This window comes from Oncorhynchus kisutch, linkage group LG6 (assembly GCF_002021735.2).
Source record: "Oncorhynchus kisutch isolate 150728-3 linkage group LG6, Okis_V2, whole genome shotgun sequence".
Taxonomy (NCBI): domain Eukaryota; kingdom Metazoa; phylum Chordata; class Actinopteri; order Salmoniformes; family Salmonidae; genus Oncorhynchus; species Oncorhynchus kisutch.
In genome coordinates this window covers 59,910,983-59,936,805 of record NC_034179.2, presented here as the reverse complement: position 1 = coordinate 59,936,805, position 25,823 = coordinate 59,910,983, and the positions used below count along the sequence as shown (strand labels likewise).

Sequence of the window (25,823 nt, the reverse complement as noted above, 5' to 3'; positions counted from 1 at the left end):
GTCCAGACCTCTGGCAGTCTCTATGGGGGTGCCACAGGGTTCAATGCTCGGGCCGACTCTTTTCTTTGTATATATCAATGTCGTTGCTCTTGCTGCTGGGGATTCTCTGATCCACCTCTACGCAGACAACATCATTCTGTATACTTGTGGCCCTTCTTTGGACAGTGTTAACAAACCTCCAGACGAGCTTCAATGCCATACAACACTACTTCCGTGGCCTCCAACTGCTATTAAATGCTAGTAAAACTAAATGCATGCTTTTCAACTGATCGCTGCCCACACCTGCCCGCCAACTAGCATCACTACTCTGGACGGTTCTGACTTAGAATATGTGGACAACTACACATACCTATGTGTCTGGTTAGACTGTAAACTCTCCTTCCAGACTCACATTAAGCATCTCCAATCCAAAATTACATTTAGAATCGGCTACCTATTTCGCAAAACAAAGCCTCCTTCACTCATGCTGCTAAACATACCCTCGTAAAACTATCCTACCGATCTTTAACTTCGGAGATGTCATTTACAAAATAGCCTCCAACACTCTACTCAGCAAATTCGATGTAGTCTATCACAGTGCCATCCGTTTTGTCACCAAATCCCCATATACTACCTACCACCGCGACCTGTATGCTCTCGTTGGCTGGCCCTCGCTTCATATTCGTCGCCAAACCCACCGGCTCCAGGTCATCTACAAGTCTTTGCTAGGTAAAGCCCTGCCTTATCTCAGCTCACTGGTCACCATAGAAACATCAACCCATAGCACGCGCTCCAGCAGGTATATTTTACTGGTCATCCCCAAAGCCAACACTTACTTTCCTTCTAGTTCTCTGCGGCCAATGACTGGAACGAATTGCAAAAATCACTGAACCTGGAGACTTAAATCTCCCTCACTAACTTAAGCATCAGCAGTTAGAGCAGCTTACTGATCACTGCACCTGTAGACAGCCCATCTGTAAATAGCCCACCCAACTACCTCATTCCCCAAATTATTTATTTTTGCACCCCAGTATCTCTACTTGCACATCATCATCTGCACATCTATCATTCCAGGGTTAATGCTACATTGTATTTATTTTGACACTATGGCCTATTTATTGTCTTACCTCCCTAATCTTACTACATTTGCACACACTATACATAGATTTTTCTATTGTGTTATTGACTGTACGTTTGTTTATCCCATGTGTAACTGTTGTTGTTGTCGCACGGCTTTGCTTTATCTTGGCCAGGTCGCAGTTGTAAATGAGAACTTGTTCTCAACTGACCTACCTGGTTAAATAAAGGAAAAAAAATAATTCACTTTGATAGATCAGATTTGTTGAATGTACACCAATCTGGGCAATGGAATGGTCTGAGTTCCATTGACTCCTTTTCCACATCTATGGCCATCTGTTGTCATGTCACCTGCTAGGTTGGGAAGCGACCTCTGCTTAGACTACGAATATCAGTAGAATGTTTTTGTCAATATGATTTTCAGATCACAAAAATGTATTTTTTAGCCATAGCTGCCTCAGCTGATACCGCTGTCTGTACTCTGAAAGTGGCATTTGTTTTGCAAAGAAAGGTTGATTTGTATTTTATTTTATGTTGATATGCCAAGGTATTTGCATTGTGCCATTGTAGGTTCTTTAGACCAGCAAACATTACTTACTTAATCCTTAGTTCTTGGGAGGAACATTGGTGTGCAAACACAAGATTTATATTGTTATTGCAACCTAACAGAGAATACTGAATGTAAATGATTATTAAAGATTAAACATTTGCTGGAACCAGGGGGAAAAAAGGCAAAAAGCACAGATAATTTGACCAAAAAAACCTTGCCAATACAGCGATAGTTCTGTGCATATTTCACCTATTCATCTTAGTTTCAGTCAAAGGCCATGCTTTAGATATACATTATTGGAGAGAAAGATTGACAGAGATCAAAATAAGAATAAAGGCCTACACATACAGTATGAACATTACATAGCATAGAAGATCCATTTATATATCCTGTTTATACAGTGCATTGGGAAAGTATTTAGACTCCTTCACTTTTTCCACAGTTTGTAACATTACAGAGTTGTTTTAGAAATTTTTGCAAATGTATTCAAAATAAAAAACAAATACCTTATACATAAGTATTCAGAGCCTATGCTAGGAGACTCGAAATTGAGCTCAGGTGCATCCCGTTTCCATTGATCTCATCTTTGAGATGTTTCTACAACTTGATTGGAGTGCACCTGTGGATTGGACATGATTTGGAAAGGCCCACACCTGTATATATAAAGGTCCCACAGTTGACAGTGCATATCAGAGCAAAAACCATGAGGTCAAAGGAATTGTCCATCGACTTCCAAGACAGGATTGTGTCGAGGCACAGATCTGGGGAAGGGTACCAAAACATTTCTGCAGCATTGAAGATCCCCAAGAACACAGCGGCCTCCATTCTTGAATGGAAGAAGTTTGGAACCACCAAGACCCAAGAACCCTGATAGAGCTCAAGAGTTCCTCTGTGGAGATTGGATAACCTTCCAGAAGGACATCTCTGCAGCACTCCACCAATCAGGCCTTTATGTATGGTGGTGGCAGCATTCTGGAGGGATGTTTTTCAGCGGCAGAGACTGGGAGAGTAGTCAGAATTGAGGGAAAGACACTAAGCAAAGTATAGTGTGATCCTTGATGAAAACCTTCTCTGAATACTTACGTAAATGTGATAAAAAATATATATTTATACATTTGCTAACAAATTAACATTTCTATAAACCTGTTTTTGCTTTGTCATTATGGGGTATTGTGTATAGATTGATGAGAAAAAATAACAATTGAATCAATTTTAGAATAAGGCTAATGTAATAAAATGTGGAAAAAGTCAAGGGGTCTGAATAGTTTCCAAATGCACGGTATATACAAGTGTTTTGATGCATAAAATAAACATTGTACACTGAAAAATACACATATTTATTATAATATGTGGACACCCCTTTTCTACCCCCTTTGCCTTCTTTATTCAGTAAACTGTCTGCAGCCCAACCATTGGATGCACAGGGGTGACAACTAAAACAAATGTCTGTGTGACTAACAGACATGAGTCTACCATCAAGCAGAAGTAGAGCATAACAGGGAGGTCGGTATAAGAACGGTGCATGACAACTCACAGTTCAACATAGAGGGTGTGTATAACAGTCATCACTCCCCCAACCAATATCTAATACGACAGCAGTATTGAGTGAAAAATGAATCAGAACCCCCCCCCCCTAAAACGTGTTAAAAAAATAAATACAAAAAGTTGTGTCGATATGACAAAAATAATTCAGGGGAATACATTGTCAAGCTGATCTAAATAAAAGAAAGAATAAAAGTTTGCTCCTGCTCCGAAACAAATGTGTTGATTAACAACAAAATAACTTTGTTTCACTGAGTATTCATAACTGTCAAACTGATTACTTGAACTGTATACTACCTGCAGAGCAAGAACATATAAATGTAACAAGTAAATGTCCTGGAGACATTTTGACAACTCAACTTTCGTTCTACGGTCAGCTAAAACAGAAACTTAAAATATGGCCTTACGGGCCACTTCTATAGCGATCCAACCAGCTTTTCATATACAAGGAGAAAGCATGGTGACTATTCACATAATTCTGCACTTGGTCTCTTTTCATTGATTCCATGTCATTCTTCTTGTTGCATATACTGTTAATGTACACTGAAGTTTGGCCATAGGTCTTTGTTTGATCTTGATTAAAATGTTTCCACAACACTGTCCCCAGGTCCTGGGTTCACCCATTAACGGTAACGGTAAGGGATTATAACTTGAGTGTGTCTCAGGGAGGGGGCAGGGATTCAGTCCAGTTCATGGCTGAATCCAAATGGCACCCTGTTGACAAGAGTCCTATGGGCCTTTGACCAGTAGTGCACTATAGGGTGTCATTTAGGACACACCCCATGTGTTTACATTGGGGGTCACGTCGGATTCCCGTCACGTCCAACGACATCTCTTCCTCTGACATGCCTCAGGGTCCGACGAACACCCCTCAGAGTCATCGCTTTCAGAGGACAAGGCCCCGGCCAAGGGGGGCGTAGGGATTGAGTCAGACCCCAAGCCCCCCAACCTCCCTTCTTTCCCCTCTGGGGCCCCCAGGAGGCCGTTGTTGAGGCTGAGGACCCAGCCCAGCTTATTGTGCAGCAGGTGGCGCAGGCCAGGGGGCAGCGGCAGGACGCTCAGGGTGTCTGGGCACTCAGGGAGGAGCTGGCGGAGGCGGGCACAGCACAGGTACTGCAGGGAAGTGGGCGTGAAGCAGGAGCGGATCATCTTCATGCTGCTCTTGGCTGCTGTGGAACACACCATGGGGTAGAAACGCTTGTTCTGTAGCGCCGTAGCCGCCACGCCTGCAGAATAGAATACACACTTTACTATCCAGTTTAGAATGGAAATGTTTCCATTTTCTGTCACATTACCCAACGTCACACACAAGCAAAAGGCTAGGCGCAGCACAGGGGTAAATAGCTGGGTACATGCAGAGGGGGAATATGAGAAATCCTAGGTACGTTCCATGTTAATTAGGTCTAGAAATGATTTATAGCGCCAGTTTTCCCATCCCAGATCAAGCCTAGTCCCATCACTTTGAATGGAAATTTTCCTTAGAGCATGCATTGTAGCCCAGGACTAAGCTTAAATCAGTGTCTGGGAAACTGGCCCCTAATGCCCATCTAGTTACATGCTGCCTAACCACCCATCTAACATGCAGTGTTGGGGAAGCTACCCTGAAAATATAGTTTATCAAGCTACCAATTGCAGCATGCCTAAGACACGTTCACGCAGATGAGCAGGGACCCTGGGCATATTTCTTTTGGTGTTTTTCAGAGTCAGTAGAAAGGCATCTTTTGTGTCCTAATTTTTCATAACTGTGACCTTAATTGCCCACCGTCTGTAAACTGACGAGTTGCGGTTTTGTCTCACCAGGGGTGATGGTCGAATTCTTATTTATCGTTGGGATCGATTTGGAGGTGGAGAGTCTGTCATGGTCTGGGGCGGTGTGTCACAGCATCATCGGACTGAGCTTGTTGTCATTGCAGGCAATCTCAACGCTGTGCTTTACAGGGAAAACATCCTCCTCCCTCACGTGGGACCCTTCCAGCAGGCTCATCCTGACATGACACTCCAGCATGGCAATGCCACCAGCCATACTGCTTGTTCTGTGCATGATTTCCTACAAGACAGGAATGTCAGTGTTCTGCCATGGCCAGCGAAGAGCTCAGATCTCAATCCCATTGAGCAAGTCTGGGACCTGTTGGATTTGAGGGTGAGGTCTATAGCCATTCCCCCAAAAAATGTCCGGGAACTTGCAGGTGCCTTGGTGAAAGAGTAGGGTAACATCTCACAGCAAGAACTGGAAAATCTGATGCAGTCCATGAGGAGGAGATGCACTGCAGTAAATGCAGCTGGAGGTCACACCAGATACTGACTGTTACTTTTGACCCCTCCCCCTTTGTTCAGGGACACATTATTCAATTTCTGTTAGTCACATGCCTTTGGAACTTTTCATGGTATGTCTCAGTTGTTGAATCTTGTTATGTTCAGACAAAGATTTACACATCTTAAGTTTGCTGGGAAAAAATGCAGTTGACAGTGAGAGGACAATTCTTTTTTTGCTGAGTTTAGTTTACTTAACTAAAGTTAATTTGACAAAGTAGTTCAGCACATCCAAACTACTTTGTGATAAATTATATCTAAATCTAAAATGTCAGACTATAAATTGCAACAGTCAAATGTTAACAAAAACTGTTTCAAGTGAGAATTAGGCATGTCTGATGCCATAAAATAAATGAAAATATTTCCTACCTCACCCATATTTTCTTATCTTTTTGCCCAAAAAAGTTAGCCTCAACGCTACATGGCAAAAAAGTTATTAACTACTCAAAACGCTACCAAGATTTGAATTTAGTTCAACTAGCACCAAGCTACTGCAAAACATAATTAAATTACTATGTGTAGATCACTACTCACCCCACCTGGTCCCCTTGACCCCTGTAATTACCTATGCACTTGCGGTTCTTAAAGAAGGTGAGTGTTCCGTGCCATGTGTCCAGGTGCACTCCGATGATTGAGCCCTGGCCGAAACGTGAGGAGAAGTTCACCTTGTCTCCTTTATGATGCAACAGACCTAGAAGAAGACGACCATATTAGCATTATAAGGGGAAAACAAAACAGGCTCACACAAAATTATTTCATGTTTCAAAATGTCTTTATCCAGATGAAGGGTACTATATTATGGGATCCCCTATGGCTCCTAATTATGCTAATTTGTATGTGGGTTACAGTCCATTCTCAACCCTCAAAAAAACAAAAACAAAAAGATTTTTTGCACAACATTATTTGGAAATGGTACATTGATATCTTGGTTCCATTCTGGAATTTTCCATTCCAGTTAGCTCATCAAATGCCAACAAGCGTTAGAGCAATGACTGGAAGTCTATAGGAACAGCTTTCCGACCTACCTTCATACTGGATGGTCATGGCTTAACAGCTTTTGTCAAATTGACATCAAAAGTGATGTTTTTGCATTTTAGTTAACCCTTTTCATAACCTTAACCCAAATCTCCTAACCTGCTACAAAAAGTAAAATTGGACAGAAGCTGTATTCCTTCTAGTCAAAACCATACTGGACGAAGAGACATACAAATTATATCCACAAATTAATCTGACTCTGGGGAAGTAGATAAAAAGTCTTCATTTGCCAACATCCGAAGTATCCCTTAAACTCTTGTTCGGGGACCAAAGATTCATTATGCAATCTTACATACATCAAATCAGTTTACTTGATATTTTGATTATTTGTGAGGTTAATGTTCTATACACAGACCTTTACAATAACCCCACTGATCATAACAGTTTGCTGAAGGCTGATAGCTGTCACCCGCTTCCCAGAATCAAAAGAATTAAAAAAAAAGACAAAATGAGACTTCAAATGAAACACTGAGATAAACATAAAATTCTATGAAGGGGATACAAAAATGGTCAGATCAATATTGCCATCGATAAAATAAAAAACAAAGAAAAACTCGTTCAAGGACAGTCTCGCAAAAATAATAATTTTTGCATTCTCCCTAAGCGCTACTCAAAATGTTCAGATATTAAAGGAATCATTCATAAAACATTGGCACATTCAGAGATTAGTCTCGGTAAGTCATTTGCTCCCGGAATAAGAACGGCACTGCAATGGACAGCAGCCTTTTTACAGGCTCCTGACAATTCTTTGTACATAATAGAGATCGACCAACTATGATTTTTGAAAGCCGATACCGATTATTGGACGACCAAAAAAAGCCGATACCGATTAATCGGCCGATTAATTTTTTTTTTTTTTGAAATAATGACAATTACAACAATACTGAATGAACACTTATTTTAACTTAATATAATACATCAATAAAAAGCAATGTAGCCTCAAATAAATAATGAAACATGTTCAATTTGGTATAAATAATGCAAAAACAAAGTGTTGGAGAAGAAAGTAAAAGTGCAATATGTGCCATGTAAAAAAGCTACCGTTTAAGTTCCTTGCTCAGAACATGAGAACATATGAAAGTTGGTGGTTCCTTTTAACATGAGACTTCAATATTCCAAGGTTAAGACGTTTTAGGTTGTAGTAGGACTATTTGTAGTAGGACTATTTCTCTCTATACCCTTTGTATTTCATATACCTTTTGACTATTGGATGTTCTTATAGGCACTTTAGTATTGCCAGTGTAACAGTATAGCTTCCGTCCCTCTCCATGCCCTACCTGGGCTCGAACCAGGAATACATCGACAACAGCAACCCTCGAAGCATTATTACCCATCGCTCCACACACTTGCAAACCGCAGTGTTTGACAACCCTGCATCGGAGTTAATAGATAGTGTGTGGTTTTCCTTTTCTTTTTAAAGAAAACAAAAAAAACAGGCAACACAGGGTGATGATTTTACTGTGTATGTTTTGTAATCAAGGGCATGGGTTCAAATAGTATTTGTTTTTTTGAGCTATGCTTGATTGAGCTTGCCTGGCACAAATACGATAGCTCCAAAAGTGAAAACCCTGTCCAGCAAAGCAGGCACCACTCAATCAAACGCTGAACATATGTGAAAGAAACTAATACTATATAAACACAGGAATGCTTGTGATAAGTACTATCTGATGGATTATATGGTTTTACCAGTGTAGGAGAGACCCCAGCTGTCATCATCTTTCCCCAACAGGCTGCAGAAGGTATGTCTGTACTTATCCAGGTTCACGTCACAGGTTCCGATGCCTACCATCTACACAACATCAAAAGTCTTCATTCAACATGTTCACCTTAATCACATATAAAAATAGAACAGTAATCAATATGCTCACCATCATACAAAATGCAAAAGGTTCACAAAATAAGCTTTAGGAAAGAGAAACTACTAAACTTCCTAAGGTCTTACAAGCCTACGCCCCAACCCCCAGCAGCGGAGGCTGGTGAAGAGAGAAATTAGAGGACAGGCTCATAGTAATGGCTGGAATGGAATGAAAACAGCTCCATTCATTCCATTAAATATGCCCGTCCTCCTATTTAAAGTGACACCAGACTCCACTGATCATTATAATCCTGTCTCCTGAGAAATGATGGATGGAGCCTCACCATATCTGTCCCGTACACTGGTGATGTCATCTTGATCTCCCAGAAGTGCTGGCCATCTGCCAGCTCCTTGGAACCTCTGATGGCTGCTGTGCCACAGCTGTACTCTGTGTGGAAGTTGACTTTGCGGTTGTCGCAGGTCATCAACGTGGCCGTGGAGCGGTTACTGTCATCCCACACCCAGTCGAAGTCTGCAATGTCAAGAGGTCAGTGGATCCAATGACAGTTGACATCAGCAACATCTCAGACACTTAGATATTTTAATAAGCAAATAATGGTGAGAGTTTAACTTTGGGAACACCCTGATACAGCTTGGGCATGAAACAGATGAAAACCCTCAGAAACCGTGTGAAATACCTGAAGGGACTACCTGAACTTGACCAATAAAAAACAGGTTTTGCTACGGTGTGCCCTTCTGAACACCACCTTAGTTTCTCCACCCTGCCCCTCCCATCCTCACCCTGGTCTTCCTCTCCACAGTGGCAGTCTTTGATGCGGTGGAAGCCCCGGAGACGTGGGTTGTAGCTGGGCTCGGCCTGGGAGTCGCAGGTGCAGTACGACTCTCCGGTAACGGGCACGGCACTGGGGAATGGTGGCACCACGAGCCGGTAGTCTGGCTCAGAGTCTGAGTCACTGTACTGCAGAGGGTACAAACACAATTTACAAACAGTACCTAACAGTGCTCAAATATGTCAGCTGTGCTTGACTCCGCATTTCTGGCACAATGGAACCATCTACGTCAGAGGTGTCAAACTCATTCCATGGAAGGCCAATTGTTTGCGGATTTTTGCTCCTCCCTTGTACTTGATTGATCAACTAGCCTTAGGTCCCTGATTAGTTAAGTCCCCTCACCTGGTTTTCTAGGTCTTAATTGGACACAAATTGAAAGGAAATAACAAAAAACAGAAGACAATCCGCCCTCCATGCAATTAGTTTCACACCCCTGGTCTACGTCCGTCACAAACCGACCCTTACCTGTAAGTGTTCGTAGCCCCACTCCTGACTCTCTGAGGCCAGTACCTGCACTCGGGAATCAGCGTCTCGCCGTATTCCACTCCATACGTAACGCCATGCCCGGCTGTTCCTGCTCCGCCTTGACATTGCAGCAGGACACCTGGGGGAGGGAGGAGTCAGGAGAGTTGGATGGACAAAGTTTGCATCCAAAATGGCACCCTATTTCAGTGCATTACTTTTGACCAGCCCTATGAGATCCAGAAGTTGACATTTTTATAAAGTAAGCAAAAATGTGAAATGCAGCGCATTTGCTAAGTATTCAGACCACTTCACTTTTTCACATTTTGTTACATTACAGCCTTATTCTAAAATTGAATAAATCGTTTTCCCACCTCATCAATCTATACACAATACCCCATAATGACATAGCAAAAACAGTTTGAAATATCACATTTACATAAGTATTCAGACCCTTTACTCAGTACTTTGAGAGCCCCGACGCTCGGTCTGAACATTAACGCTTGTGGTATGGTTTTGGAAGCATAAGGACTTTATATTTCATATCAGCGAGAAATCATTTTCAAAAAACAAAAAAGATAAAATTGATACACACACGTCTTTATAGGATTAGTGTTTCCACACCGCCATCTCCATGTTACAGTGTGTTTACGGAAGACAGAGGGACCACCTGTGCTAATTAGCTCTCTAGCATGCTCCGAACACCTGTGTTTAATGGAAGAAGGCCGCCAGAAACGTGCTGTCACTGAAAAACACTGGAGGCTGCAACTGTGATAAAGCCAGTTGAAAGTGTATACTTCACATTTGTGAAATGATATTGACGCGATATGAAAGTAAAGGGCTTTATGTTTCTAGAAGCATATCGCAATTTAGAATGAATTCAGGTTTAGATAAGAGTAATTGGCTGTTTTGGTTGCCAAAGCCAGTCTACCTCTTAAAATACTCTGAAGGTCCTTGGACCTTAAGGAGTAACGGTAGGCTCCTTAACCTCAAAGTCTAAGCCAGGGATCATCAAATAGATTAAGCCGTGGGAAGATTTTTTTCTTGGGTGGATTTGTAGACTGCAAAAATTTGCTAGCTAGCTAACCAACAATCGTAACCATGTGAGACAACAGGTGCTCATTGTGCAAATGTATTTATGTTTTTAACAAACATTGGGAGACGAAATACAGTTTACATGTTGTCAACAATCTAAGCCAACCCTTTCTGTTTTGCCTCATAGCTGCGCACGTGTTGGTTTTGTTGCTAAACAACCAACCCATCTATTAGTTTGTAGGCCAAACCGTTTGGATGCTACAGACGCATGTCTTTGTGAGAAGACCGATTTTCTGGATTTCTCCTGGTCTGACAAACAGTGACGAAGCTCTGCCACATTCCACAGCAGATGCAGAAGGCCGACATAGGCGGATGTGGTGGATTGAGCCTATGTAAAATTTCAAAAAAAAAAATACATGTTTGTTTATCTTAGACAGATTTTGAAGGGGATATTTTTATTATGTTAGACTGATGCACGGGTGCATCAATCGACTAGGGGGTTAACAGTACATCTAGGGCTAACTGATGCCTAACCACACCAAAAATTATGCATAAATTAGGATTTCCCATTCAGGCCGTTTACCATTTAAACAAATTGTCACAGTTCCGGTTTGCTAAAGGGGCACCATTGCAACAGATAGAATAATGAGCCAGATATTTCCCCGGCTGTATAAATATGAAGCATCCAGTTGCTGTTTCCACTCACTGCCAAATATGGTGATGAGAGGAAGTCCAGTGGCCAGCAGTGTGAGAAGATGGCGCAAGATGGATTTTGGCCATCATTCTGCTAATTTTCTCATCGATTAAACATTTGATCACCATACAGTTTTGTTTCCAAAACAGAATAGACTGTTTGTAGACTTCACCCCTTGCCAGAGTTTTAAAAAATTGCATTGTTTAGAAGTACAAGAGCGAATTTACTTATTGCACACGTACTTCCGAGTAGGCCGTTCCCCAACATAAATGTGCAAATAAAATGCTAGAACGCGGCAGTATGATCTCATTAGCTTGACCTTGGCTCTGCCCACCTCCTTGCTTGTTCTGCCCACTATAGCTATTTTACTCCCATTGCAAAACTAGTGGTGCACGACTCCAGGATTTTTGGAGTTGAAAGTAGTCGACTCTTGCTCGACTCCCAAAATTATTGCAGTCCTTACTAGGAAGATGACATTTCTGTTCTAGACTGACATGAGCATGCTGCTGCCCACTTGCGTATAAAAGGCCCATTTTGTTTGAATATATAAGGTGATGTGTAGGAACTAGAATATTTCTGTGATATGTGCAGCCTTGACAGATCCCATGGGATGATGCGGCGCACTACACTGATAAACCTGTTCTTTGCCATGTTATAGCCCTATTCGGTCAGGTATTACTAGAGAGGTTGTTTTATCTTCAGGCATTTCTCTTAAAAATTCACTGTGACCTGTTGCTGAATTTATTTTCTAAATTGTGATGTTGTGATGTCATCAACAGGAGCCATGCTTTTACTCCTCAGTTTGCTCAAAGTGTGATATTTTTTTATTGTTTTATTTCACCTTTATTTAACCAGGTAGGTAAGTTGAGAACAAGTTCTCATTTACAATTGCGACCTGGCCAAGATAAAGCAAAGCAGTTCGACAGATACAACGACACAGAGTTACACATGGAGTAAAACAAACATACAGTCAATAATACAGTATAAACAAGTCTATATACAATGTGAGCAAATGAGGTGAGAAGGGAGGTAAAGGCAAAAAAGGCCATGGTGGCAAAGTAAATACAATATAGCAAGTAAAACACTGGAATGGTAGTTTTGCAATGGAAGAATGTACAAGGTAGAAATAAAAAATAATGGGGTGCAAAGGAGCAAAATAAATACATTAATTAAATACAGTTGGGAAAGGGGTAGTTGTTTGGGCTAAATTATAGGTGGGCTATGTACAGGTGCAGTAATCTGTGAGCTGCTCTGACAGTTGGTGCTTAAAGCTAGTGAGGGAGAGAAGTGTTTCCAGTTTCAGAGATTTTTGTAGTTCGTTCCAGTCATTGGCAGCAGAGAACTGGAAGGAGAGGCGGCCAAAGAAAGAATTGGTTTTGGGGGTGACTAGAGATATACCTGCTGGAGCGTGTGCTACAGGTGGGAGATGCTATGGTGACCAGCGAGCTGAGATAAGGGGGGACTTTACCTAGCAGGGTCTTGTAGATGACATGGAGCCAGTGAGTTTGGCGACGAGTATGAAGCGAGGGCCAGCCAACGAGAGCGTACAGGTCGCAATGGTGGGTAGTATATGGGGCTTTGGTGACAAAACGGATTGCACTGTGATAGACTGCATCCAATTTATTAAGTAGGGTATTGGAGGCTATTTTGTAAATGACATCGCCAAAGTCGAGGATTGGTAGGATGGTCAGTTTTACACGGGTATGTTTGGCAGTATGAGTGAAGGATGCTTTGTTGCGAAATAGGAAGCCAATTCTAGATTTAACTTTGGATTGGAGATGTTTGATATGGGTCTGGAAGGAGAGTTTACAGTCTAACCAGACACCTAAGTATTTGTAGTTGCCCACGTATTCTAAGTCAGAGCCGTCCAGAGTAGTGATGTTGGACAGGCGGGTAGGTGCAGGTAGCGATCGGTTGAAGAGCATGCATTTAGTTTTACTTGTATTTAAGAGCAATTGGAGGCCACGGAAGGAGAGTTGTATGGCATTGAAGCTTGCCTGGAGGGTTGTTAACACAGTGTCCAAAGAAGGGCCAGAAGTATACAGAATGGTGTCGTCTGCGTAGAGGTGGATCAGAGACTCACCAGTAGCAAGAGCGACCTCATTGATGTATACAGAGAAGAGAGTCGGTCCAAGAATTGAACCCTGTGGCACCCCCATAGAGACTGCCAGAGGTCCGGACAGCAGACCCTCCGATTTGACACACTGAACTCTATCAGAGAAGTAGTTGGTGAACCAGGCGAGGCAATCATTTGAGAAACCAAGGCTGTCGAGTCTGCCGATGAGGATGTGGTGATTGACAGAGTCGAAAGCCTTGGCCAGATCAATGAATATGGCTGCACAGTAATGTTTCTTATCGATGGCGGTTAAGATATCGTTTAGGACTTTGAGCGTGGCTGAGGTGCACCCATGACCAGCTCTGAAACCAGATTGCATAGCAGAGAAGGTATGGTGAGATTCAAAATGGTCGGTAATCTGTTTGTTGACTTGGCTTTCGAAGACCTTAGAAAGGCATGGTAGGATAGATATAGGTCTGTAGCAGTTTGGGTCAAGAGTGTCCCCCCCTTTGAAGAGGAGGATGACCGCAGCTGCTTTCCAATCTTTGGGAATCTCAGACAGAGAGGTTGAACGGGCTAGTAATAGGGGTGGCAACAATTTCGGCAGATAATTTTATAAAGAAAGGGTCCAGATTGTCTAGCCCGGCTGATTTGTAGGTGTCCAGATTTTGCAGCTCTTTCAGAACATCAGCTGAACGGATTTGGGAGAAGGAGAAATGAGGAAGGCTTGGGCGAGTTGCTGTTGGGGGTGCAGTGCTGTTGACCGGGGTAGGAGTAGCCAGGTGGAAAGCATGGCCAGCCATAGATAAATGCTTATTGAAATTCTCAATTATGGTGGATTTATCAGTGGTGACAGTGTTTCCTATCTTCAGTGCAGTGGGCAGCTGGGAGGAGGTGTTCTTATTCTCCATGGACTTTACAGTGTCCCGGACCTTTTTGAGTTAGTGTTGCACGAAGCAAATTTCTGCTTGAAGAAGCTAGCCTTGGCTTTTCTAACTGCCTGTGTATAATGGTTTCTAGATTCCCTGAACAGCTACATATCACGGGGGCTGTTCGATGCTAATGCAGAACGCCATAGGATGTTTTTGTGTTGGTTAAGGGCAGTCAGGTCTGGGGAGAACCAAGGACTATATCTGTTCCTGGTTCTAAATTTCTTGAATGGGGCATGTTTATTTAAGATGGTTAAGGAAGGCATTTAAAAAAAATATCCAGGCATCCTCTACTGACGGGATGAGATCAATATCCTTCCAGGATACCCCGGCCAGGTCGATTAGAAAGGCCTGCTCGCTGAAATGTTTCAGGGAGCATTTTACAGTGATGAGTGGAGGTCGTTTGACCGCTTACCCATTACGGATGCAGCCAATGAGGCAGTGATCGCTGAGATCTTGGTTGAAGACAGCAGAGGTGTATTTAGAGGGCAAGTTGGTTAGGATGATATCTATGAGGGTGCCCGTGTTTAAGGCTTTGGGGAGGTACCTGGTAGGTTCATTGATAATTTGTGTGAGATTGAGGGCATCAAGTTTAGATTGTAGGATGGCTGGGGTGTTAAGCATGTTCCAGTTTAGGTCGCCTAGCAGCACGAGCTCTGAAGATAGATGGGGGGCAATCAGTTCACATATGGTGTCCAGAGCACAGCTGGGGGCAGAGGGTGGTCTATAGCAGGCGGCAACAGTGAGAGACTTGTTTTTAGAGAGGTGGATTTTTAAAAGTAGAAGTTCAAATTGTTTGGGTACAGACCTGCATAGTAGGACCGAACTCTGCAGGCTATCTTTGCAGTAGATTGCAACACCGCCCCCTTTGGCAGTTCTATCTTGTCTGAAAATGTTGTAGTTTGGAATTAAAATTTCTGAATTTTTGGTGGTCTTCCTAAGCCAGGATTCAGACACAGCTAGAACATCCGGGTTGGCAGAGTGTGCTAAAGCAGTGAATAGAACAAACTTAGGGAGGAGGCTTCTAATGTTAACATGCATGAAACCAAGGCTATTACGGTTACAGAAGTCGTCAAAAGAGAGCACCTGGGGAATAGGAGTGGAGCTAGGCACTGCAGGGCCTGGATTCACCTCTACATCGCCAGAGGAACATAGGAGGAGTAGAATAAGGGTGCGGCTAAAAGCAATAAGAATTGGTCGTCTAGAACAGAGAGTAAAAGGAGGTTTCTGGGGGCGATAAAATAGCATCAGGGTATAATGTACAGACAAAGGTATGGTAGGATGTGAATACAGTGGAGGTAAACCTAGGTATTGAGTGATGAAGAGAGAGATATCTGTCTCTAGAAACATCATTGAAACCAGGAGATGTCATTGCATGTGTGGGTGGTGGAACTAATAGGTTGGATAAGGTATAGTGAGCAGGACTAGAGGCTCTACAGTGAAATAAGCTAATAAACACTAACCAGAACAGCAATGGACCACGCATATTGACATTAAGGAGAGGCATGCTTAGTCGAGTGATCAAAAGGGTCCAGTGAGTGGAGAGGTTGGTTGGGGGTCACGGCGATTTAGACAGCTAGCCAGGCCATCGGTAGCAAGCTAGCATAGGATGGAGGTCTGTTATTAGCCACCTCTTGCGTTCCGTCAGTAGATTAGTGGGGTTCCGTGTGGTAGAGGGGATTAATCCAAATCACACAACAACAACAAAAATAAAAACAATAGATATAGTTATAGAGGCCCAAGAAGAAAACATAATAATAATACAAATAAATAAATAAATTGTCCGATTGTCTATTCAGATAGCAGCCGATAAGACAGCTAACGGTTAGCAGGCCGCAGATGGGCGTTCAGGTAACGTCGCGATGGAGGAGCCAGCCGGATAACTCCTTCGGGTAGATAACGTCGGCAGTCCAGTTGTGAAGGACCGGTGGGGCTCCGCGTAGGCAGCAAAACGGGTCCGGATAGGTGACTGCAGCCCAGGAGTGATTGACGGAACTGGCTAGCTCCGGAATATTTGATGTTTGCTCCGGAATCGACGAAAGCCGATAGTCACACGGATAGCAGCTAGCTAGCTGTGAGATCCAGGTATGAATGTCCAGAGAGCGGTTGAAATCCAGGGACATGGAGAGAAAAATTGGTCCGGTATGTTCCGTTCAGAGCCGCGCTGCGCCGTACAGAACTGGCGATAGATTTTCGAGCTAAAGGATAGCTGATGACCACAAACCGTGGTTAGCTGAATACTAACGATTTGCCAGTAAAGAAGCTAACTAGCTTCTGAACTAGCTTCCGATTAGCTTCTGGATTAGCTTCTGGATTAGCTTCTGGGCTAGCTTCTGGGCTAGCTTCTGGCTAGCTCCTGGCTAGCTCCTGGCTAGCTCCTGGCTATCTTCTTGGAGTTTCTGGCTAGCTTCTTGGAGGATTACAGATTTTAGGTAAATAATACTTTTTTATAAATATAAATTGGTGAGGCGGGTTGCAGGAGAGTGTTTTGAAGATGAGTTGATGGAAAATTTAAAAAATGTATGTGAAAAGGAGAGGTATGTGTTGAATGTACATGTTAGCAAATGTTCACAAATGTTGTTTCACTACTGTCGGTAGGAATATATATTAGCGTGAATGGGGATAATTTGAGTGCAACTTTACAAGGCTAGCCCAGCTACCGTTAGCTTAGAGAGAGAGAGAGGGAGAGAGTCTCTTTGCTGACGATTTTCTGGCATTATCTTTTATAAGGCAAATATACTTGAGTATGAGAGTCCAGACGGCAGCATTAACGTTTGCCTTGGATTTGTAGCCATTCCACGCAGGTGTGTTGTGAAATGTGATGTTTTTGTATTTCATGTTGTGCCTAGTTAGCTGTCGTTCATTTTGTTACCTGTCCGGTCATGCCAGGAATGGCATTGTTGCCTCATTAGTATGCCTCGGGTATAATAGTACATTAAAATAAATATTTAGCACATATAAGAAAATTATTAGTGTACAACATTTATTAAATGAAATTTTAGTCTTTTGAAAATATTAACATGTATAATATAATGTACAATGTATTTTTTTTGCTGATGTGAGTTTTCTCAAAGCGTGTTGAGGAGAGGCAATTACACTTGTGCATGAGTCCAGATGGCAGCATTAACGTTTGCATTCCATGCAGTCATTAAAAGAGAGACAACCCGCAGAATTGTGTCCAGAGCTTTCATTTCCCTCCCACCTTCAAATCAAATTGTATTTGCCACAGGTGTAGACCTTACAGTGAAATGCTTACTTACAAGCCCTTAACCAACAATGCAGATAAGAAAATAGCCCTCCCCCCAAAAAAGTAAGAGATAAGAATAACAAATAATTAAAAAGAGTAGCAGCAGTAAATAACAATAGCGGGGCTATATACAGGGGGTACCGGTACAGAATAACACCGGTGCAGGGCACCGAGGTAATTGAGGTAATATGTACATGTAGGTAATTATTAAAGTGACTATGCATAGATAAGAGTGTAGCAGCGGCGTAGAGGGGAGGGGGCAATGCAAATAGTCTGGGTAGACATTTGATTAGATGTTCAGGAGTTTTATGGCTTGGGGGTAGAAGCTGTTTATAGAAGCCTCTTTGTACCTAGACTTGGCACTCCGGTACCGTTTGCCGTGCGGTAGCATAGAGAACAGTCTATGACTTGGCTGGAGTCTTTGACAATTTTTAGGGTCATCCTCTGACACCGCCAAGTATAGAGGTCCTGGATGGCAGGAAGCTTGGCCCCGGTGATGTACTGGGCTGTACGCACTACCCTCTGAAGTGCCTTGCGGTCGGAGGCTGAGCAGTTGCCATACCAGGCAGAGATGCAAACCGTCAGGATGCTCTCGATGGTGCAGCTGTAAAACCTTTTGAGGATCTGAGGACCCATGCCAAATCTTTTCAGTCTCCTGAGGGGGAATAGGTTTTGTTGTGCCTACTTCATGACTGTCTTGGTGCGTTAGGACCATGTTAGTTTGTTGGTGATGTGGACGCCAAGGAACTTGAAGCTCTCAATCTTCTCCACTACAGCTCCGTCGATGAGAATGGGGTCATGCTCGGTCCCCATTTTCCTGTAGTCCACAATAATCTTTGTCTTGGTCACGTTGAAAGGTTGTTGTCCTTGCACCACGCGGTCAGGTCTCTGACCACCTCTCTATAGGCCATCTCATCATTGTCTGTGATTAGGCCTACCACTGTTTTGTCATCTGCAAACTTTAATGATGGTGTTGGAGTCGTGGTTGGCTATGCAGTCATGAGTGAACAGGGAGTACAGGAGGAGACTGAGCACGCACCCGAGGGGCCCCCGTGTTGAGGATCTGTGTGGCAGATGTGTTGTTACCTACCCCTACCACCTGGGGGCTGCCCATCAGCAAGTCCAGGATCCAGTTGCAGAGGGAGGTGTTTAGTCCCGGGGTCCTTAGCTTAGTGGGTCTAGGGTTTCTGGGAAAATGGTGTTGATGTGAGCCATGACCAGCCTTTCAAAGCATTTCATGGCTACAGATGTGAGTGCTACGGGTCGGTAGTCATTTAGGCAGGTTACCATAGTGCTCTTGGGCACAGGGACTATGGTAGTCTGCTTGAACCATGTTGGTATGACGGACAGACAGGTAGAGGTTGAAAATGTCAGTGAAGACACTTGCCAGTTGGTCAGCACATGCTCGGAGTACACGTCCTGGTAATCCGTCTGGCACTGCTGCCTTGTGAACGTTGTCCTGTTTAAAGATCTTACTCACATCCGCTGCGGAGAGCGTGATCACACAGTCATCCGGAATAGCTGATGCTCTGATGCATGTTTCAGTGTTACTTGCCTCGAAGCGAGCATAGAAGTTATTTAGCTTGTCTGGTAAGCTAGTGTCACTGGGCAGCTCTCGACTGTGCTTCCCTTTGTAGTCTGTAATAGTTTGCAAGCCATGATTCGATCTTAATCATGTATTGACGCTTTGCCTGTTTGATGGTTTGTCGGAGGGCATAGCGTGATTTCTTATAAGCTCCGCTCCTTGAAAGTGGCAGCTCTACCCTTTAGCTCAGTGCGAATGTTGCCTGGAATCCATGTACGTACAGTCACTGTGGGGACGACGTAATCGATGCACTTATTGATGAAGCCAGTGACTGATGTGGTGTATTCCTCAATGCCATTGGAAGAATCCTGGAACATATTCCAGTCTGTGCTAGCAAAACGGTCCTGTAGTTTAGCATCTGCTTAATCTGACCACTTGTTTATTGACCGAGTCACTGGTGCTTCCTGCTTTCATTTTTGCTTATAAGCAGGAATCAGGAGGATAGAATTACGGTCATATTTGCCAAATGGAGGGCGAGGGAGAGCTTTGTACACGTCTGTGTGTGGAGTAAATGTGGTCTAGAAATGTTTTCCCATCTGGTTGCACATTTAACATTCTGATAGAAATGAGGTAACATGAATTTGAGTTTCCCTATATTAAAGTCCCCGGCCACAAGGAGCGCCGCCTCTGGATGAGCGTTTTCCTGTTTGCTTATGCTGGTATACAGCTCATTGAATTTGTGCCAGCATCGGTCTGTTGTGGTAAGTAGACAGCTACGAAAAATACCAGAACACAACGCAAAAAGGTACCAGTACAGAACCTGTTACAAAAGTAGTGGAAAACGCACTAACGCACTGTCACAAACGGTTGCATTAAATAGCAAATGTGCCTACTCTGGTCTTAGCACGTGTACTCCAGCCAACAGCTGGCAGATAGTGTTGGTAGGCTGTGCTGCTAGGTTAGTCTACATGAGATTATTATGGATAACATATTATGGATAGAATATTTATATAAATTCACTCGGAGGTGGTTTAAACTCCATTCCAACTTTGACTACTTAAAGAAAAAGGCATCAAGCGCAGTGCTTTATGCATGCTCAGTTCTTGGGTCTCGGGGGCTACCCGAGTGGAAATTTGAAGTGGAAGTTATGAAACTCCCTCATGTGGTTCCTTTTATGGGGAAAAGTCCTAATTGAAACTGACTTGTTACTTCCGGCGCCGACAGAGATGGCCGCCTCGCTTCGCGTTCCTAGGAAACTATGCATTTTTTTTTTTTAACGTTTTATTTCTTACATTAGTACCCCAGGTCATCTTAGGTTTCATTACATACAGTCGAGAAGAACTACTGAATATAAGATCAGCGTCAACTCACCATCAGTACGACCAAGAATATGATTTTCACGAAGCGGATCCTGTGTTCTGCCTTTCAACCAGGACAACGGAATGGATCCCAGCCGGCGACCCCAAAAAACGACTCCGTAAAAGAGGGAAACGAGGCGGTCTTCGGAGTCTGACTCCGGAGACGGGCACATCGTGCACCACTCCCTAGCATTCTTCTCGCCAATGTCCAGTCTCTTGACAACAATCCGAGCAAGGGTAGCATTCCAGAGGGACATCAGAGACTGTAACGTTCTTTGCTTCACGGAAACATGGTTCACTGGAGAGACGCTATCGGAGGCGGTGCAGCCAGCGGGTTTCTCCACGCATCGCGCCGACAGAAACAAACATCTTTCTGGTAAGAAGAGGGGTGGGGGCGTATGCCTTATGGCTAACGAGACGTGGTGTGATCACAGAAACATACAGGAAGTCAAATCCTTCTGTTCACCTGATTTAGAATTTCTCACAATCAAATGTCGACCGCATTATCTACCAAGAGAATTCTCTTCGATTATAATCACAGCCGTATATATTCCCCCCCAAGCAGACACATCGATGGCTCTGAACAAACTTTATTTGACTCTTTGCAAACTGGAATCCATACATCCTGAGGCTGCATTCATTGTAGCTGGGGATTTTAACAAGGCTAATCTGAAAACAAGACTCCCTAAATTGTATCAGCATATCGATTGCGCAACCAGGGCTGAAAAAACCTTGGATCATTGTTACTCTAACTTCCGCGACGCATATAAGGCCCTGCCCCGCCCTCCTTTCGGAAAAGCTGACCATGACTCCATTTTGCTGATCCCTGCCTACAGACAGAAACTAAAACAAGAAGCTCCCACGCTGAGGTCTGTCCAACGCTGGTCCGACCAAGCTGATTCCACACTCCAAGACTGCTTCCATCACGTGGACTGGGATATGTTTCGTATTGCGTCAGATAACGACATTGACGAATACGCTGATTCGGTGTGCGAGTTCATTAGAATGTGCGTTGAAGACGTTGTTCCCATAGCAACGATTAAAACATTCCCTAACCAGAAACCGTGGATTGATGGCAGCATTCGCGTGAAACTGAAAGCGCGAACCACTGCTTATAATCAGGGCAAGGTGACTGGTAACATGACCGAATACAAACAGTGCAGCTATTCCCTCCGCAAGGCTATCAAACAAGCTAAGCGTCAGTATAGAGACAAAGTAGAATCTCAATTCAACGGCTCAGACACAAGAGGTATGTGGCAGGGTCTACAGTCAATCACGAACTGCAAGAAGAAAACCAGCCCAGTCACGGACCAGGATGTCTTGCTCCCAGGCAGACTAAATAACTTTTTTGCCCGCTTTGAGGACAATACAGTGCCACTGACACGGCCTGCAACGAAAACATGCGGACTCTCCTTCACTGCAGCCGAGGTGAGTAAAACATTTAAACGTGTTAACCCTCGCAAGGCTGCAGGCCCAGACGGCATCCCCAGCCGCACCCTCAGAGCATGCGCAGACCAGCTGGCCGGTGTGTTCACGGACATATTCAATCAATCCCTATACCAGTCTGCTGTTCCCACATGCTTCAAGAGGGCCACCATTGTTCCTGTTCCCAAGAAAGCTAAGGTAACTGAGCTAAACGACTACCGCCCCGTAGCACTCACTTCCGTCATCATGAAGTGCTTTGAGAGACTAGTCAAGGACCATATCACCTCCACCCTACCTGACACCCTAGACCCACTCCAATTTGCTTACCGCCCAAATAGGTCCACAGACGATGCAATCTCAACCACACTGCCCTAACCCATCTGGACAAGAGGAATACCTATGTGAGAATGCTGTTCATCGACTACAGCTCGGCATTCAACACCATAGTACCCTCCAAGCTCGTCATCAAGCTTGAGACCCTGGGTCTCGACCCCGCCCTGTGCAACTGGGTACTGGACTTCCTGACGGGTCGCCCCCAGGTGGTGAGGATAGGCAACAACATTTCCACCCCGCTGATCCTCAACACTGGGGCCCCACAAGGGTGCGTTCTGAGCCCTCTCCTGTACTCCCTGTTCACCCACGACTGCGTGGCCACGCACGCCTCCAACTCAATCATCAAGTTTGCGGACGACACAACAGTGGTACGCTTGATTACCAACAACAACGAGACGGCCTACAGGGAGGAGGTGAGGGCCCTCGGAGTGTGGTGTCAGGAAAATAATCTCACACTCAACGTCAACAAAACTAAGGAGATGATTGTGGACTTCAGGAAACAGCAGAGGGAACACCCCCCTATCCACATCGATGGAACAGTAGTGGAGAGGGTAGTAAGTTTCAAGTTCCTCGGCATACACATCACAGACAAACTGAATTGGTCCACTCACACAGACAGCATCGTGAAGAAGGCGCAGCAGCGCCTCTTCAACCTTAGGAAGCTGAAGAAATTCGGCTTGTCACCAAAAGCACTCACAAACTTCTACAGATGCACAATCAAGAGCATCCTGGCGGGCTGTATCACCGCCTGGTACGGCAACTGCTCCGCCCACAACCGTAAGGCTCTCCAAAGGGTAGTGAGGTCTGCACAACGCATCACCGGGGGCAAACTACCTGCCCAACAGGACACCTACACCACCCGATGTTACAGGAAGGCCATAAAGATCATCAAGGATAACAACCACCCAAGCCACTGCCTGTTCACCCCGCTATCATCCAGAAGGCGAGGTCAGTACAGGTGCATCAAAGCTGGGACCGAGAGACTGAAAAACAGCTTCTATCTCAAGGCCATCAGACTGTTAAACAGCCACCGCTAACATTGAGTGGCTGCTGCCAACACACTGACTCAACTCCAGCCACTTTAATAATGGGAATTGATGGGAAATTATGTAAAATATATCACAAGCCACTTTAAACAATGCTACCTAATATAATGTTTACATACCCTACATTATTCATCTCATATGTATATACTGTACTCTATATCATCTACTGCATCCTTATGTAATACATGTATCACTAGCCACTTTAACTATGCCACTTTGTTTACATACTCATCTCATATGTATATACTGTACTCGATACCATCTACTGTATCTTGCCTATGCTGCTCTGTACCATCACTCATTCATATATCTTTATGTACATATTCTTTATCCCCTTACACTGTGTATAAGACAGTAGTTTTTTTTTGAATTGTTAGTTAGATTACTTGTTGGTTATTACTGCATTGTCAGAACTAGAAGCACAAGCATTTCGCTACACTCGCATTAACATCTGCTAACCATGTGTATGTGACAAATAAAATTTGATTGATTTGATTTGACTTTGGCTAAATGTGGAGAATTACAAATTTGCCTCTGTAGGCCATCAAGTACCCTATTCATGTATATGCCATCGTAGGCTACCATTTGATACAATAAATATGCTGAAATTAAATGACGATTTCACTGGAGTCTTTGCAAATCAATTTGTGCCACTTGTGTAGCCTACCTGGACCTGGCAAAGCAATTTAATAAATAGCCTATGACTTCAGTTTGTTGATGTAGCCTTGTGTTATTATGAACACATTCGATTAACGGTAACAGTTGTCAGATTAGGCTACAGGTAAAACAAATAAAAATTAAACACTGGCTGTTGTTGACAAGCATATTCAGTTCATATGCATATTATTCATATTTAACTGAGTGATTGAAATTATGACCCCATCCTCAGTAGCCTATTCCAGCAGGCTATTGGGAAACAAGCACTTATGACGAAATTGCCTCGCTATTCATTAATTAGTCTTAATTTGAATTTAGCAAGCTGCTAAATCGTTCAGTTTACAGATTGCCTACATCTTATCTAGGATACTGTAGACTATCTGAAATTAGATGTAGGCCTATACGGGGCTATAGGATACCAGCCTTTAGCTAAGCAAACAGTCATTGCATTCATAAACCCAGATTTGTGTCTGTAGCCTATGCCTATTGAAATGACAAGTCAATCTCGCAAATGGGCCATTTATAATGGTTTGCAGTCTTCATATTTGGCACATAAAAGCACAATTGCCAGAAAATAGCCTAACAGTTGGTTTATGTTCATCCAAGTGTTTCTTGCTCAGAGATTGAGATCCTCTGTCTAACTTTCATCACTCAAACTCTCCTGTCGGATTTATCTATAGTTATGCACATGCAAAAAGGGGATTTATTTACATAAAATAAACCAGGTTCAAGGCCTGAATGCTGATTGGCTGAAAGCTGTGGTATATCATACCATATACCACAGGTATGACAAAACATTACTTTTTACTGTTCTAATTAGTGGTAACCAGTTTATAATAGTAATAAGGCACTCTGGGGGTTTGTGGTATTTGGCCAATATACCATGGCTAACGGCTGTCTGCAGGCACTCCCCGTTAGTGCGTAAGAACAGCCCTTGGCCATGGTATATTGGCCATATACCATACCCCCTGTGCCTTATGACATAATAAGACATAATAAAGGAATTTGAATGTGGCAAGAGAAAATATAATTAACCCTTATTAAACTCGGCAGATCATTTTCCATCAATGGATGTCGGCTTGACTGCTATGATTAAGCAATATCATAACTTCCGATAATTATTTTGAGGAAACCCGAATTATGCTTCTAACGTCGTTTCACGTTACTACGTTACAACTCCTCTCTTACTGGGTGGAAAAAATGTGGGTTAGTTTTCCAAGCCTTTTGGATGGGATTTGAGTGGTAATTGGGCTAAACATTTTAGCCTCACCTGGCAACCCTGCCTACTGTACACTTCACACACCTGTCATGCACATATTTTAGCTAGCTATATTTTACTTACCTAGTTGCTGTGCATAAAATATCTGATCAAATTAAGTGACGAGGCCACTGATTAGATCAATCATCTCGTGCATTTCGTCGGGTACGTTTTGGGCCTAACGTTAGCTGGCTAGCGGAACAGCCATAACGTGCTGCAACATGTTGTCAATTTAACTAACGTTAACCGACTATCTATGCCTCCTTGGTCAATAACTACACATTTACATCATGGCAGAAATTGTGGAAATAATATGCATCATAACTAGTTACATATCTACAGTTAGTAACCTTTCTCCAACATGTTTTTGTTGACGTTAGCTAGCAAGTACCTAGCTGGATAGCGTTAGCGCGATTGCTAATGTACCTGTACTGTAACGTTACCAGCTTGCCAGTCGTCCGCTTCCTGTTTTACTTAAAAATAATCCCTCGGTCTTCGTTAAACATCACAGGACTGAATACGCCAACATCTTAATCAAACATTTGCAGTTAAGTACAGTACATTTGCAGTTCAGTACATGCTAGTCGGCCAACAGAGTAGAGTTTCTCAGCCCAGAGGCGCAACATCGCGAGACTTCCGGGAACGCTTACAAAACAGAC

General features: G+C 43.4%; 1 protein-coding gene across 1 annotated transcript; it reads right to left on the bottom strand.

The window, feature by feature from the left end:
• Positions 1-1,563: 1,563 nt before the first annotated feature.
• On the bottom strand, positions 1,564-25,823 carry LOC109893059 (SPRY domain-containing SOCS box protein 3-like). Its single transcript, XM_020486067.2, has 7 exons — positions 25,591-25,823; positions 9,605-9,743; positions 9,090-9,267; positions 8,633-8,820; positions 8,180-8,282; positions 6,024-6,149; positions 1,564-4,374 (listed from the first exon to the last, which is right to left on the bottom strand). The coding sequence occupies exons 2-7, from the start codon at positions 9,728-9,730 to the stop codon at positions 3,965-3,967; spliced, it is 1,131 nt and encodes a 376-aa protein (XP_020341656.1). The 5' UTR covers positions 9,731-9,743; positions 25,591-25,823; the 3' UTR covers positions 1,564-3,964.

Coding starts and splice junctions, on each gene's coding strand:
- LOC109893059 (XM_020486067.2), bottom strand. CDS start 9,730: ATGTCAAGGCGGAGCAGGAACAGCCGGGCATGGCGTTACGTATGGAGT. Junction 6,150..8,179: donor CTGGGGTCTCTCCTACACTG/GTAAAACCATAT, acceptor GTCTTCTTCTAG/GTCTGTTGCATCATAAAGGA. Junction 4,375..6,023: donor TAAGAACCGCAAGTGCATAG/GTAATTACAGGG, acceptor TCTATTCTGCAG/GCGTGGCGGCTACGGCGCTA.